Source organism: Triturus cristatus, chromosome 12 (assembly GCF_964204655.1).
Source record: "Triturus cristatus chromosome 12, aTriCri1.1, whole genome shotgun sequence".
NCBI lineage: Eukaryota > Metazoa > Chordata > Amphibia > Caudata > Salamandridae > Triturus > Triturus cristatus.
The window spans coordinates 227,778,252-227,795,615 of NC_140595.1; the positions used below are offsets into that span (position 1 = coordinate 227,778,252).

Here is a 17,364-nt window from a genome sequence, read left to right on the forward strand (position 1 = left end):
AGTCTGTTTCTCTTTTCCTCTCGCACCAGGCTACCGACTGCACTAAAACGTACACCCAGAATAGGAAAGCACGTCAGTGCCATTTTATAAGATGGATGGCCCTGCTGTGTTTTGATACGCTGAAGTCAAAAGTAGAGCAATCAAAATCTGTCACTGGGAAGATTGAGTTGCCTTTCTTATGCTTTCCATGTTATGCTTTTCTCCCAAAGGACAAGAAAGGCTGACTACTCAGCCCACAATAGTTTATAAAAGAAACTCTGCTGTGAGCATTAGCTACTTTTGCTTTGACTACTCTCTCTGTCTGAATGCAAAGCCAACACACGACCTACACTGACTACAATATAGGCACCCTTTACCACAATCACCCAAAACAACTCAAATGCCCCATATCTGGGCTTTGGTCAGACATCCAAAAGCAACATATAGCACACAATTACACTACATACCATTGTTCCAATCTCAACTAAGAATAGACATACTCAAATGGCAGACACTTGTAAAGGAGCATAAGATCCTCTTCTCTGATGATGATGATGATTGTCCCCGTGAATGACAGATCTGAATACCTAACAATCCCTCCTGGAACTGCCATTTGAGTCCTTCCCCTGCCTACCCCTACTGGCTTGTATTCAAGTGCCAAACCTCTCCCTGTGTTGAATTGCATGGACTTGAAATAATTGATTATATGACAGTAACTGTCTTCCTGGCTGCACATCATGCCTGATTACCTCATTAAGACTCACTTACAGGCTCACTCCCAAACAGTTTGTTGTTCGGTGGTGTATACGGTTGAATGCAAATATTACCAGTTTTGATGCCCTATATGTATCAACCCTTCCGCTTAGCATCTGATAACTGTTGACTGGATACACTCTTCTGTAACATGAGTCAACCTATTAATATGGAGATTTAACAACATTAATTTTTTGCAGAAAGAAAAAAACAATAAAAGTGATTTACAAAATACTGCTTTTGGGTGTGTTTAATTTTACACTACATATTCTGCTTTTAATTATTCTTATTTTCAACCACTCTATCTCTTTCAAATGAAGGAGCAAGACAACAAGGGTTTAAGCAAGTAGTGGAATGAGTAATGATGTGAATATGTATTATACAAAATAAAATGCCTTCTGCCATATGTTAAAATGATATCGCAAGTCACTTTGGAGTTTCATAACCTTATAAAGGATCTTGGCCTTCAACCTTATTCTTTTATATGCTCACGGAACTCCTTGGTAACTGCAGTAATGTCTCTTTACAGTAACTTGCAAAATACTTATAATGTATAGCAGGGGGTACTTTATCCCTTAAATAATTTGCATGACAAGGCATCAAAGCCATATAATTTGCAATGTGCAGCCAAATCAAATGCACTTTCATGATCAACACCAAAACACACCTTAGAAACGCACAATATTAGCAGAAACATATTACATTCTCAGACGTACAGCACTGTATCATTAACAACAATCTGGCTTTAGGTGCTCTGTATTGTGGCCAGGCCAAGGACAAAGGATCCTCCTTCCACTAAAGAGAGAAACAGAAAGTCTATTAGAAGATCCCCCGAAAAGCACAGAACCCCTTCAGATAGTCTTCCCATTTTACTTTAACAATATGTGACAACAAATAAATCATTAGACTGTATAAACTCTCTACTAAACACACGTAGCCAATCACAAAAGACACTATGAAATGATGATTCCGCTAAGGGGAAATACGGCGTTCTTAGATCAACACAAAGGGTGAAAAACAATTCAAATGCTCCACTAGACAGGTCACAAAAATGCATGAGCAGGTTATCTTTCCAGATTGCCCATAGAAGGAGATGATAGGGCAGAAACTGATGTGGCGTAAACCTGTATTATCGCGAGTGTGGACATGGAGGAGAACAAGGGCAGAGATATGAATATGTCTGAGTGGGTTAGGGAATAAGCCAACAACAATGTATTATGTAAAGTAAAGCAGTTAGCTAAACGTGGGTGGCCTAGAGCGAATTCTCTTAGCATTTCAATGCAACGCTTTTGAAAAATCAAAGAGGAAATATTAGTTGAGGATGGGTTGCACTGCAGAAAGTTCTGGATTATACCCCAGACCAAGATAAAATGCAATGTTTTTGCACAGGCTCGTCACTGTTATTTGGGGTGTACGCTGACAAAGAAGTAGGCTAAGGCAAGGGTCCTTGTAGACGGCCATGACAATGATGTTGACAAAAATGCTCAGTCTTGTAATATCTGCAGTAAGACCGATAAGGCTATTAAGACACATCGCGGAATAACTTGAAGTTTTGATAATCTAATTTCTGCATCACACTCATTTGAAACAAAGAGTACTAGTACATTATTTCTGTCACTGATTACATTCTAAGTGGTTTGTGTGGAGTGTCACAGAGGAGCCAACCACCCAAAAAGTTGTAGAATTCTTAAAAGGTACGTTTCACATCATCTGGTAAGCACATTTTTCAGAGTGACACTGGTATTACACCTAAAATAATGTTATTATACTATCCCCAAGCTAATGGCAGGCAGAAAGAACCAACTGATTTTTCAAAAATTCTGTACAATGGGTGCTAGCTAATAAGTATGAGTCGCATGAGGCTTTACAATCTATTATATGGGTGCATGGGGCAACACCTTATTCTGCAACACACAAGACCCCGATTTTCCTTTTATGGGGTGATTGTTTTCTTCCATACTTTGTCCAGCATGGATGTCCTTGTGGTATGAATGAAGCAATAGGGATTTGTATATCGGGAAGAGAATAAGATCTGTGTCCAGCTTCATCAACTATAATCAAGCAAAGGTTTCATGGTTCACATAACGGCTGTCACCCAACTTCATGGTATGAGACATAGTTGAAATTCATAATCCTCACTATACACAAAGAATATTTATGGACCCCTTCTGAGTAATGAAAATTTGGAAGAATTCTGTGTTTACACATGATGACAAGTGGTCTAACTATAACAGAATAGCAAGTTTCCAACTGAGAAATTTAAAGGAGAAGGAAGATGATGGTGACATTTGGTATGATTCTGTTGAGGATGAGTGTAGACCGAATGCTTAAGCAAGGGAGGTGAACGATAAGTGTGTGCATGTCTCTGATGTTAGACAGTGTCCTTCAGCAGAGTGTGCATCTGAACATTGTAAATCTACAACTAGTACTGAGTTCATTAGTACTGTACTGGACTCTCCTATATTGATTGAAAGTTCTCCAACTACACTTATGGTGATTGAATGATAGTCATACCCAAGAGACTTCAAGGTTATGTTCTGGACTAATACAGCCCATGTCCTATAATTCCATGATTTTACAGTCGGTAGTTCAACTTACATATGCTTACTTGTACTTTTATTGTCAGTTACACTTCTGTTTTTTTTTTTCTTTCTCATAATTTGCTGCTGTTATTTTGTAAAGAAGGATGATGTGGATCAATGTCACAGTGCCTTGGCCAAACATCTTCGCCTGCTATAACGTGTGAGACCCTAGGATACTGGAATGTTTATATGGACCTGTATGAGATGGTTGTGGCACCACCAGTTGGCACATCTAGGGCTTTAAGTGAGATGGGTCCCTCCAGGTCTCAGACCAGGTAGTAATTAAAAGTGGACATTGAAGTGGGTGCTTGTTGGGCCATATATTCATGTCCTTAACTGTAATGGCAAAAACATTGATCAATTTTTGCTCAATGAATGTTACAAATTTTAAGATAATCCATGTCAGCGATTTAGTTCCTACTCCTATTTCACGTTTTGCTTATTCTTGCATTTCGTAATTGCATTGCTCTTAAATAGTGCATACTATGAACTGAGTGCCTCCATGTGTTCATTACGGGCCACGATTGGCAGCTCTGGAGTTGACAGTGCGAGTGTCTCGCATTGCCTGTCAGTGGGTCAGAAAGTTGGTCAGAATTCATGATCACCCAATCATTGGCCTCTCTGCAGAGCCCACAGAGCAAAGAAGAATAGTCATATAATCCAGTTGCATTTGTGATTCTGTGAGTGAATGACATATACAGTTGTCAAAATATTAATGACAAGGTGAAAGTAACAGAAAATGCTGTGCTTACAGGTAAGTAGGTATGTTAGGTGTTGGGGAGGTAAAGTGAAGGAGATGCAAGAAAGTGCATTCAGGAAAGAGTGAAAAGAGGGTGCTGAAGAGGAAAGAGATGAGATGCAAGATATGAGGTTTGCTGAGAGGTGGAGAAAAGAAGGCTTACATGCCTAAAATAGACAGAATATAACGGGAGTGAAATAACACATTGAAGACCAGTAACCCTTTCAAAGGCCTTAGTAGAGTTTAATTCACAGTTTAACAATTTTAGAATTGAAACATTTTCAGTATTCATTATTTGCCCAGCCGCGGCCAATGCAGGTAAGAGCAGTGGGCGGTGGGGCCGGCTGGAGATGGATTTCGAGAGACGACCACAAGGGAAAATTATATAAACAATTTTCCCTCGTGGTCGTCTCTCGAAATCCCCCCCAGCCGGCCCCACCGCTCTTACCTGCAGCGCCGCGGCTGTATTTACAACTAGGGGGCATATTATCAAGACGGGCAATAAAATTATCGCCGCTAAAACAGCGATAATGAGCTTGATAACATGCTCTATGGAATTCCAGTTGAAGCTCAGGTTAGATGTCCTTCACATCTAACATGGGCTTCAATTGGAATTCCAAAGAGTATATTATCAAGCTCATTATCGCCGTTTTTGCTGCATTTTTCTGCCGCTAAAGCGGCGATAATTTTATCGCCTGTCTTGATAATATGCCCCTAAGTCACTGTTGTTTCTCGTTTATCTTAAATAGCTAGCAATCTCATACAAAGCCAACAGCCTTGACTGGTTTTAGGTGCATTTCAGTTGTGTTACATACCTGGATACAATAACAGAGAGGAACCAAAATACTGGTTGGGTGGCACACTATGGGAGTCACAGAGATATAGTTTATATATGTTGGCCACGCCCTCAATTACGTTGGCCACGCCCCTTTTTGAGGCCCTCTCCCCACACACACACTTTCTTCAGCCCACTTAACCCCTTCAGTGCCCATGACGAGCTGGACTCGTCATGGGCCGCGGTGGCGCTGTGCCCATGACGAGTCCAGCTCGTCATAGACCCCGCCCGCTAATGCAACGGCCGGCACTGGGCGGGGAAAGGGGCGGGCACTGAAGGGGTTAAAGCCCTGGTCATGCGCTGTTTTCGCATACCTATGCTGTTGTCGAGTCATGACTAAAAAGAGCGATGCCTTGCCGTTGTCTCACTTGTGTTTGTTTGCCTCCCCACAGAAGGCCACCAGCACAAAGACGGTGGAGCGGCTGACGGACACCACCAAGTACACTGGCTCACACAAGGAGCGCTTCGATGAGACTGGCAAGGGCAAAGGCAAGAGTGGGCGTGAGACAATGGTGGAGAACACTGGCTACGTGGGGGCCTACAAGAATGCTGGAACCTACGACGCCAAAGTCAAGAAATAGACATTTTGAGCAGCAGCAGTATCCACCCACAGCCCAGAGAACTTCGAAAGGGACCCGACACTCCCTGCAGAATCCTAGCACCTTCCCGGCCACTAACGGTTTCATATCTCATTGCAAAATCAAGCAGCACTAATCGTGATTTAGGGGTCTGGGCTTTACCTTGGGAACCTCTGGCTTTCATATTGTAAATTCCCAGCTGTCTTTGCTTCTGTATAGGAACGCTCTTCCCTTTGAAGCAGGAGTCATTTAAGGCCCACAGTCTTCCGTTCAGACTCTTCCGATTATGAAAGGATTGCTGACTGACGCTAGTGGTGTGAAAACTGTCTGTGATGCTTCACCAAAGGTGTTTAGATTTCCTAGGAGAAAGTTAGACACCGTCGGAGTTTCCACCACAAACATGATGGCCTGTGAATGACAACGTAAGCATTCTTGGCAGCATATGTAGACTCCGGTCTCTTCTTCAAAAGGCTCTGAGGTGCAACTCTCATCTCACCGGTATCACACTTGTGACAGCTAACAGTTGGTCGCTGGCTCAAATTCTTGCCAAAGGCAGGGAGCTCTTTAATCTGCTGTGTAAGGGTGCATAGTGACATGTATGAAACAATGCAGAATTTGCAATAAAAACTGTGGTATAGCAGCACCTAAAAATACTCATCATCAAACTGTTTTGCTGGAAGCCTCAGCATAGAGACCAAAGATAGAAGGGGCATGAATCTGAAATTAACTATCACTAGCTTTTTCCAGTGTTTTTGATTCACCAGGTTAAGAGGATCACACAGGATGTGCCATCGCACACAATTGCCTGTACTGATGGTGAATGTGGCCCGTCCATATGAGCCTTTTAAAGTACGCCTGGGGCACTTTTATTAGCCTGTGCTGATAAACTCCTCTCTATAATTGTTGCTCCCCTCATGTCATCCTGTGATCAAACCAAATAGCCCCCGAAAATATAGTCGAGCATCCAAATAGGTGCAATTTGCCAGACCACCTATAAGTAGGAAACGTAGGGTCTTCTCATGATGGGCTGTGCAGGCTCTGTGTATAGTCGAGCACATGTTTTATTTGCCTGCAGTGCATAAAGTGAATTAATGTAACCCTCTATTTCTAGGAGTTAGTTCTTTATTTTCAGGCAGCATAGCTCTGGCGCAAAAAGAGGCAAACCTTGCTCACTATTTCTGTGCCGCACAGGCTGAAATAAAATTTCTAACTAAGAACTTTCCGGTCAGATTTACCAGTTTCTCACGCAGCGCAGTGCAGCAGCCGTAAATGCTGCCCTGCATGAGTAGAAGAGAGCAGGGGGCTTATTTACAAGCACCTTGCGCCACTGATGTGTCACGTTTTCACATATAAAATGTGACGCACCGGCAGCGCAAGGGGCTTGTAAATAAGCTCCCAGGAGAGTACCATATTTACAGAAATAAGTCACTTTTTTCCCCTCTCCCTAGTGCCGGTGCAGAAATGTGTGGCTGTGCGTCATGGACACACCTTTTTACCATAGTGCAAGTGTGTCTGCATCAGTTTAGCACAGGTTCCAGTACAACATGCTATGGTTACACTAACTTTAAACCTTTTCCCACCTTGTATGTGTGATGTACAGTGCAGCACACATGCAAAGTCCAAAAAGAAAGGAGAAATTAAAGCATTTCTCCTTGATAGCACCTATCTGAAATTGCCGTTATTTTCTGACACTAAACCTTGTCTACTTTTTAAAGTAAATATGGCTTAGTATCAGAAACCTTGGGTGGTTGCATGGGAATGCCCATGCACCACCCATGGTATGCCTCCAGGGGCGCCTCCTCCACTATGGCGGAGGAGCGTCGTCCCACTGCTTTTAAGCAGTGAGAAACATAAAATGACAATAACTTGGGAGTTCTTATCATTTTATGTTTCGTGTCCTGCTGCTTTGCGGCGGGCGGGTGGGCGGGGCAGCTCTGCTCTCCAAGCTGGGCAGCGGAGGAGTGGTTTGCCCGCTACTAAGTAGGCAATGACTGTTTGTTCGGCACTCACGCGGCGCCCAAACCACTCGTGCGCACTTCCCTGTTCTCCATGCAGGCTGCATTACATCCTGTATGGAGATCATGCCCACCCCTCCAGCCCCTGGCCTGCTTCCCGTTCCTGTCGGAGCCAGGAGCAGGAGCAGAGAAGACGTGGGGACCTGGCCTTAAGGTAAGTATTACAACTTTTTATTTCTGATCTCCCATCCCACGCGCGACAATCACCCCCCCCCCCCCCCCCCCGTTTATGCTAGAAAGTAAATAGGCGAAAATAGATTTAGCGTTGTATTGTGTCACTTTTGTGATGCAAACACTGTGTTAAATCTTAGAAAATAGATCCCTTTGTGTTTAATTAATTCACCCTGTACTGCAGGTGAATAAAAACAAAGGCTCGCTTTTGCTGAAGTCAGCAAAGCGCATCACAATAGGGCTCCGAGCCGGGTATTCACCTCACGGGGTGCATCCGATGGTTACAGCTAGATTTATGAAGTCTGAGATGGGCTGGCCCTAAAGGAAAGAGAACAGGTCAGGGATCTTTCCGACTCTCATTGAGGGTTAGTCATTGACTATGCTAAAGTGTTGACCTAATGCTGTTTCTGCAGGCAAATAGTAGCAGAGCTAATTGTTAATAAAATTAATGACGCTTCTTATGTGTATGTCAATGGTGAATTCGTAATTAACAATAAATTTATTTAAAAAAAAAAAAAAATGGTACAGTTTTTTCCAACACATGCCTGGCAATCAAGCATTTGTATAGCGCGCTACTCACCCGGAGGGTCTCGAGGCGCTTGGGGGAGTGGGGTCCGCTACTGCTCGAACAGCCAGGTCTTGAGTTGCTTCCTGAAGGAGAGGTGGTCTTGGGTCAGGCGGAGGTGGATGGGGAGGGAGTTCCACGTCTTGGCAGCCAGGTAGGAGAAGGATCTTCCTCCTGTTGTGGCTCTTCGGATGCCCGGGACGGCGGCGAGGGCGTGGCTGGTTGATCGAAGCTGGCGGGTGGGAGTATAGAAGGTCACGCGGTCGTTGAGGTATCTTCGGCCTTGGTTGTGGAGAGCTTTGTGTGCGTGGGTGAGGAGTCTGAACATGATTCTCTTGCTGACGGGGAGCCAGTACAGGTTTCTCGGAGATGTGGCTGTGTCGGGGAATGTCCAGGATGAGGCGTGCTGAGGCGTTCTGGATGCGCTGGAGTCGTTTCTGGAGTTTGGCTGTGGTTCCGGCGTAGAGGGAGTTGCCGTAGTCCAGTCGGCTGGTGACGAGGGCCTGGGTGACCGTCTTCCTGGTTTCGGTGGGGATCCACCGGAAGATCTTATGTAGCATGCATAGGATGTTGAAGCATGATGCGGAGACGGCGTTGACTTGTCTGGTCATGGAGAGGGAGGAGTCCAGGACGAAGCCCAGGTTGCGTGCGTGGTCTGTTGGTTTTGGTGCGCTGCCAAGGGCAGGGGTCACCAGGAGTCGTCCCAGGCGGAGGGTGATGATCCCAGGATGAGGACTTCCGTCTTATCTGAGTTCAGTTTCAGGCGGCTGTTCGTCATCCACTCGGCTACGTCTTTCATCCCTTCGTGTAGGTTGGTTCTGGCGGTGGCGGGGTCGTTGGTGAGGGAGAGGATCAGCTGGGTGTCGTCGGCGTAGGAGATGATGTTGAGGTTGTGTTGGCGTGCGATGGCTGCGAGGGGGCTCATGTAGACGTTGAAGAGGGTGGGGCTGAGTGATGATCCTTGTGGTACGCCGCAGATGACTTCGGTGGCCTCGGATCTGAACGGGGGTAGGCGGACTCTCTGTGTTCTTCCGGCGAGGAAGGAGATGATCCATTCCAGTGCATTCTCCTGGATACCGATGTTGTTGAGGCGCTGCACTAGGGTGCGGTGGCAGACCGTGTCGAACGCCGCGGAGAGGTCCAGGAGGATGAGGGCCGTTGTTTCCCCGTTGTCGAGCAAAGTTCGGATGTCGTCGGTGGCTGCGAAGAGGGCGGTCTCGGTGCTGTGGTTGGCCCGGAAAGCCGGACTGCGAGTGGTCGAGGGATCCGTTCGTCTCGAGGAAGGCGGCCAGTTGTCTGTTGACGGTTTTCTCGATGACTTTGGCCGGAAAAGGAAGGAGCGAGATAGGGCGGTAGTTTTTGAGGTCGGTGGGGTCCGCTGATGGTTTCTTCAGTAGGGCGCTGAGTTCGGCGTGCTTCCAGCTCTCTGGGAAGGTGGCGGTGTCGAAGGAGGTGTTGATGATGTCCCGCAGGTGGGGTGCGATGACGGAGTCGGCCTTGTTGAAGATGTGGTGAGGGCAGGGGTCGGTTGGAGATCCTGAGTGGATGGAGTTCATTGTGCGGATGGTGTCTTCGGTGTTGACTGGGGTCCAGGCGCGGAGGGTGGTGGTGGGGGGGCGTTGTTCCGGTCGTAGGGTGCGTTGGCTGTGTGCTGAAACTGTTGTGTATGTCTGCGATCTTGCTGTGGAAGAACGAGGCGAGCGAGTTGCAGAGGTCTTGCGAGGGCGTGATGTCGTTGTTTCCGGCTCTGGGGTTCGAGAGCTCTTTGACGATGTTGAAGAGTTCCTTGCTGTTGCGGGCGTTGTTGTCCAGTCGTTCCTTGAATGCGGATTTCTTGGTGGCGTGGATCAGCTGGTGATGTCTTCGAGTGGCGAGCTTGAGGGTGGTCATGTTGTCTGTAGTTGGGTCTCTGCGCCAGGCTTTCTCGAGGGCCCGGCAGTTCTTCTTGGAGCTCTTGAGTTAGTCAGTAAACCAAGATGCTTTCTTGGTGCCGGGTCTGGCGGGGGGGGGTCTTCAGTGGAGCGAGGTCGTCTGCGCAGTTGCTGATCCATTTTGTTAGGTTGTTGGCGGCTTGGTTGGGGTTCGCTGATCTGGTGGGGGGGTTCTGGCTCAGGGATGTGGTGAGCTGGTCGGCAGTGATCTTGTTCCAGCTTCTGCGGGGGACCAGTTGCGGGTGGTGGTGTGTCGTGGTCCTTCTGAAGCTGAAGTGGACGCAGCTGTGGTCTGTCCAGTGGAGTCCGGTGAAGTGGCTGAAGGTGATGTCCTTGCTGGAGGAGAAGACGGGGTCGAGCGTGTGTCCGGCGTAGTGGGTGGGGGTGGTCACCAGTTGCTTGAGTCCGAGGTTGGCGAGGTTGTCCAGCAGGGTGGTGGTGTTGCGGTCGTTGTTGTTCTCCAGGTGGAAGTTGAGGTCCCCGAGGAGGATGTAGTCAGCGGAGGGGAGGGCGTGTGGGCTGATGAAGTCCGCAATGTCTTCGCTGAATTGTGTGCGAGGTCCCGGGGGTCTGTAGATGAAGGTGCCTCTGAGGGTGGTCTTGGGGTCGGTGTGGATCTGGAAGTGCAGGTGTTCGGCGGTTGTGAGGGTGTCTTCGGAGTTGGTCGTGATGCGGATGGTGTTCTTGTGGACGATGGCGATGCCTCCTCCATTCTGGTTGGCGCGGTCCCTCCGGGTGATCTTGTATGCGTCCGGGATGGCGATGGCGATGGCGATGTCGGGTACTCCACAAGGAAGGGTGAAGGTATGGGAAGTAAAAGGGCCCATTTTTACTGCCTGTGACCGGTTGGCCAAAAAGGAAGCGAGGAGTTCTTTGGCCTTGTTCTGAATGCCTATTGCTGAGACACGATCGATCAGGGTGGCATGATCGACCATGTCGAAGGCAGCAGAAAGATCTAGCAGTATTAATACTGCCGCTCCTCCTTTGTCCATAGTAAATCTTATTTCATCTGCTGCTTTTATTAAAGCGGTTTCAGTGCCATGTCCCTGCCTAAACCCAAATTGGGATTCATCCAGTAAGTTATCATCGTCTATGAATTTAGAAAGTTGAATATTCATAGCTTTTTCAAATATTTTTGCTGGGAAGGGGAGACATGCAATAGGTCTGTAACTGGATGGCAGAAAAGGGTAGTTTTTTTTAGAAGAGGCTTGATAATAGCCTCTTTCAACACTGAGGGATATGAGCCAGTAATGAACATGGCGTTGCAAATATTAGTTAAAGCAGGGGCAATGGCTTCTGGAATAAGATTGAGAATAGCCGGAGGGAAAGGATCTGAGGGGGATCCAGATTTTGTGCTGGAGATTAAGCGGAGAATTTGTTCTTTAGTGACTGCTTTAAAAGCAGAGAAAGAAGGAGCGTTTGCAGGTGAAGGTTGATTCGTTGTAGTAATGTAGGAAGACTGCTGAATGGTCCGACCAGATGAGAGAAGTCACATCTAAAATCAGAATGTGAGGGTTATTAGTGAATATCCCATCTAGGGTATGGCCTGCCTTGTGTGTAGGTTGATGAACAATTTGCTGAAGTCCGGCTGCTGATAAATCATTAATTAGAGCGATGGTGTCAGTATCCCATGGGGATTCAAGGTGGAAATTGAAGTCGCCTAGTATGGTGTAGTGTGGAGCTCCAGCTGTAACCTCAATTAAGTTGTTAAGGTTATTGAGGAATGTAGATCTGGACCCAGGCGGGCGGTAGTGTAGCGTGCCTACAAATGACTGGTTGCCCGAGAGGCTGATGGAAAAGGAAATAGCCTCACAGTCTTTGTATTTAAGATCTATACTTTTGACTGTGAAGCAATTCCTATAAATGATGGCTAGACCGCCGCCCTTTCTTATGGATCTGTCTAGTCTGTGTACACAATAATCTTCGGGGGTGGCTGCCTTAAAGTCTGGACCGGAGGAGTCGTCTCCCCATGTTTCAGTGATGAATAAGAGGTCAAGATTATGCGACACAATAAACTCAAAGATTTCAATTTTATGTTTAGGGAGGGAACGAACGTTGATGAGTGCTGCTAGGACCTGTGAAGGGGTTTTAGCAGGAGAGGTATAAGCGAGACATGTTGGACATTTATGAGGACCTACCATGGGATCCATGTATAGCAGATGTGGTAAATGATGTGAAAAGTTAGCCTGAAGATTAATATTACGGAGTTGAGCCGAGGTATATTTAATCAATGTGGGGGTTACAGGAGTCCGTGGTGGAGTAGGGCTAAGGGGGGTAGCCCCTGGCCCGGTCTCGGCGCGGACGAGTGCAGACGAGCTTGCCTTAAGCGCGCCTTCGGCGCACATTCGTCGCGCCCACTGCGCTCGTCCGCTGCGCTTCCGGTAGGTATACATCCTTAATGGAGAGGGGAGGGTGTTGGAAGGGGGTGTGGCCAACACAAGTGGGCGTGTCCTAAGTGACAGGAAATAGCGGCAAGCACGAAAAACAAACACTCACCCGCGACAACGAGAAATCCGCTGTACGGGGATGCCTGTGCTGACAAATCAAGTGCTCCAAGAATCGGTGAGTTTAAAAACACAGTATTTTCACAAGATTAAAAATATTTGCCAAGCTAATGTTGCTCCCGGCTTCCGCCTCAGGAGGTGCAGTTTGAAATGCGGCGCTAGTAATCAGCGCGTTAAAATAGCCTGGTGAAGGGGGGTGGCCAACACAAGTGGGCGTGTCCTAAGTGACAGGAAATGGCGGCAAGCACGAAAAACAAACACTCACCCGCGACAGCGATAAATCCGCTGTACGGGGATGCCTGTGCTGACAAATCAAGTGCTCCAAGAATCGGTGAGTTTAAAAACACAGTATTTTCACAAGATTAAAAATATTTGCCAAGCTAATGTTGCTCCCGGCTTCCGCCTCAGGAGGTGCAGTTTGTCGTAAATTTCTTGGGTATTGGGTTAGTCTGATGCTTTGAGGAAACCGAAGAATTTCCTCCATTTTCAAGTGGTGATTTTTAGACCTGGTACCATTGGTGTGAGTCTCCCTTCCATTTTTTGCTGTTGTCTCCTCTGTTTTTAATATGTTTTTGCTGGTTAGATGCTTTGGGCACTGTGCCACTGCTATTCAGTGCCACAGTGAAAGTGCTCCCTATGTTAAATTGATGTAATGGATTAGTGACTCCATGATTGGCTTATTTGATTTACTTGTCAGACCCTAGTACAGTGCACCATGTGTGCCCAGGGCCTGTAGATCAAATGCTGATAGTGGGCTTGCAGCACTGATTGTGCCACCCACAGAAGCAGCTTGCAAAGTGTGTCTCAGGCCTGCCATTGCAGCGCCTGTGTGCAGTCTAGTACTGCCATGTCGCCTTGGTAAGTACACCCACTTACCAGTCCCTAAACCTTCCCTTTTCTACATGTTAGCCACCCCTAAGGTAGGCCCTAGGGCAGGGTGAATTGTATGTGAAAGGTAGGACATTCCCTGATGTGTGTGGCATGTCCTGATAGTGAATTACAGCCAATTTCGTTTTTCACTATTGCAAGGCTACCTGTCTCCATAGGCCAGAATGGGCAGTTTGATTGTAACATCTTATAATCCTAACTGACCCAGGGAACATGGTAGAACAACAAATTTAGTATGTGAACTCAGAATGAGAAAATACATCTTTTAGTGAAGTTGGTTTTAACATTCTGTGTTTGAAAATACCACTTTTAGAAAGTAGGTATTTTCTTGCCTAACCATCCAAGCCTGCCTCTGCTAGGTTGTGTATTCCATGTCTGGTTTGTAAGTGGCAGGGGCCGAGGGGCCTCTAGGAGACAGGGTGAGTTAGTACAGGGCTGAATAGACCTATCTGCATTGGGAGTGGTGGGAGGAGTAGCACCTGGGCCTGAATAGGGCTGTGCCTGCCTTCCATAATGCTGGCTCCACCTACTGTGGTGCGTCTGATGACCCTGGCCCATATTGACAAAGGAAGAAGTTGTGCACTAGCAGAATGCACCCAGAACTGGTTTGGACTAGGTACAGACACTCTCTGCCTTCAGAGACAAAGGATTTGTGTGTATAAAAAGGGGGACCAAGACCCCAGAACTTTGGATCACTTCTGGATATCAAGACGGACCTTCTGCCAAGGAGAAGAACCAGAGAATCTGCAGGAGCTTTTGACTTCTCCTGTGCCAGTTCTAATTGCTGGGGTTGGCCTGCAGTGGTTTCTTTATTGCCAAGGAAAGGAGAAAGACTTTTATTTGCAACTTTCATCATCTTGAAGAAGAATCCCCAAGGGCTTGAACTGTGCTTGCCTCCTGCTGAAGTCTCAGGGATACAAGACTTCAGCACCAGCTCCCCCCTGAAGTTCCTTGCTGGGAATTCTGTCTGCAGAAGCCTGCGTGTTGTTGGGAGCTGGAAGCGCGACTCAATGAGAGGAAGCCTGTCTCATCCACAGCTGTCGCCATCGCATCATCGGACAAGCGTGTCGCCACCACAAGGGTTGCCGTTGCATCACCGGAGAAGTGTGTCTCCATCGCAGCTGTGTGTCATCGCATCACCGGAGAAGCGTGTCGCAAGGGTTGCCGTCGCATCACCGGAGAAGCGTGTCGAAGGGCCTGTCGCGGCTCCAAAGTTGCAGAGTCGCCGCACGGCCGCCAGGCGTGTACGCATCGTCATCGCATCAAGGGCGCCATCTTCTTGCATCGCACCGGATCATCGCATCGCATCATGGTGCCAACTTGTCGCATCGCAACCGGGACGCACTCGAGATCATCGCATCACCTCCTCTCCGGTAAGGAACAGATTCCTCGCCTACTTTGCACAAGCACTGAGGAACAGACGCATTGCCTCCCCCGAAGCAAGGAACTGGCGCATCGTTCTCCCTGCGAACCTTTTGTTTATCTTGCGTGGCGCATCCAAAGTAACTTTGTGGGAAACGTGTCGCATTTACCATCTAAAGTGATCTGAGTTATTTCTACCATCTTAAAGTCATTTTCTTAATACTGTATTGTGGATTTTTGCCGTTTGGGTCTTGTGTTAAGTCTATATAAAGAATACTTATTTTTACAAAACCGGTGTTGTGTCCATCTGTAGTGTTTTCACTGTATTACGGTATGTGTTCACAAATGCTTTACACACTGCCTCTGAGATAACCTTCCTGCTCGTGCCAAACTACCATAGGGTTGGGCAGGGGTTATTTTAGGAGTGTAGCCCCCTTACTCTGACTAGAAGCAAGGGTCCCTCTTTGGACAAAGGTGCAAGCCATTGCCAACTAGAGACCCCCAGTTCTAACAGTGATGTATTACGTTAATAGGAGGGAGGTATAATTATTAGAGCGGGTTAATGTAAGTGGAAAAAGAAGGGTAAGGAAATTGAGTGGAGGTGGCAAACACTGAGTTAGCAAACAAAGGTTAAACAAAATGTTTCTATTACATTACCCCTTTTCCTACTCTTGCTTATCTCCATTACACAATGAGGCCCCTGTGTCTCGTAGACACACCCCCTACCAAAATAAAAAGCCACTGCCCCTCAGCAGCACCTGTACGTACCAAGCTACCGTAGACACAGTTGGCCAGGCCACAGGGAGGGACGGCGGCCCATAATGGAAACAAGCGAGAGTAGGACTAGGAGTAATGTGATTATCAGTAAGTAATAGAAACATTACCTCCACGTCCCTATCGGTTATCTCCATTACACAATGAGACATACCAAGCGAAAGAAAAAACCAGGCCAACTGTCCAATCAACAGCCCAGAACATCGGAACAAGAACCACAAAAGAAGGGCAAACAAACAGGAAAGACCGGCCAGGCCCAACACAGCGGACCGAAACCCGCACATAAGCCCGGTCCCAAACATGGGAAAGAAAAAAGTCCCACAAGACAAAGAGCCGAGGACCCGACAGCCTGCAAGCCGACTGAACCGTCAACCCAAAAAACAAAGCAAAGTCAAAAGGTGCAATCCCCACAACGGAAGAAACAGCGGTGACCACCAGAGAGACCCTAAAACCAGAGGGAAGGCTCCAGGAGGAACACATCCTTGGAGGGAAGGCCCAAAAAGAACCAGAAGACCAAAGCCAGACCAGCCCACAGACCCCAGTAAGGGGACTGCAAAGCCCCGAAGGCCAGCCTGGAGAGCCCGAGGCAGAGAAATAGAAAATGAACCGTGCGCGCACAAGCACACCAAGCCAACAGCCAATGAAGAGCACAAAAAGACCAGGCAGACCCTCAAAGGGTGCTCGCACAGAGGAGTACGAAGCTGAGAAATCATGGCACCGTCGGCCACCACGTCCCCTCCGCAAGTAGCCAATCCAGGAAAACACCTGAGAGGGCACCGAAAGAAAAGGAAACCACAGGGTCACAGACATCAATGGAACCGTAGACCCAAGACCTAACACCAAGCCCAACAACAGAGGAACCAAAGGAACAGGACAAGCCGGAGGCACCAGAACAATCGTCTCCCCAACCCACAGAACCTCGTAACAAGGCCAACCGAGGGAAGCCACCAAGAGGCCTGCAGGCCAAGGAAAACCACAGGGCAACCACCCCCAGACTGACACCACCTCCCCATCATCCACAAACAAAAATGGGGAACAGCGGAAAGGAGGTGCCTGAACAGCACTAGGGCAACCAGCACATGGAAAACAACCCGCCCCCCCCCAACCTGGTGGGACCAGGGTGGTCCGCCAAGGCAAGAAAGCAGGGAGGAACCCCAAAACAGGAGGGCAGAAGAGCTGGGAGCCTCGAACGAACAAGCACACCCACAAGAGGGAAAGGCAATCCCCCAGCAGGATGAACTACCGCAGCCAACCAGCCACAGAACACGTGCCCACTGGACAATCCAAGCCAGGTGCACAGCCCGAGGGACCCGCAGCAAGGCAGACAAGCAGCCGCCAACCCCAACCAGGCAGAACCTGCATGACAGAAGGAAAGGAACAGGGAATGGCACACTGGAAAAGACCCTGGGGACCCAGGCCGGCCAGCGAGAAAAAAGGCACCGGGAGAGAACCAACAGGACCAGACAGGGAACCAAGCCAGCCAATCTGGGTAACCAAACTACCGGACACCAGACAGCCAGGCACGACCAAGTAAGAAAGGAACCCGGGACAGACACCACCGCCGACCAGCAACCAAAGGAAACAGCAGGCCAGAGAAGGCCGCCACATGCGCCCCATGAAACCCTTCAGGACAGAAAGAGACTTTGGCAACAAGAGGGGCCAAGAAGGAACCAATTAGAGGAACGTGG

At 47.9% G+C, this 17,364-nt stretch overlaps 1 protein-coding gene across 3 annotated transcripts in view; it reads left to right on the forward strand.

Moving 5' to 3' along the window:
* The window catches only part of LOC146775765 (tubulin polymerization-promoting protein family member 3-like), a 251,814-nt gene extending 243,642 nt beyond the window's left edge, over nucleotides 1-8,172 (forward strand). For all 3 annotated transcript variants that reach the window (XM_085638852.1, XM_085638850.1, XM_085638851.1), the window contains exon 4: nucleotides 5,281-8,172. In XM_085638852.1, the coding sequence (XP_085494978.1) occupies nucleotides 5,281-5,469 (189 nt within the window). In that variant the 3' untranslated portion in view covers nucleotides 5,470-8,172. The remainder of the gene's footprint in view (nucleotides 1-5,280) is intronic.
* The last annotated feature ends 9,192 nt before the right edge of the window (nucleotides 8,173-17,364 follow it).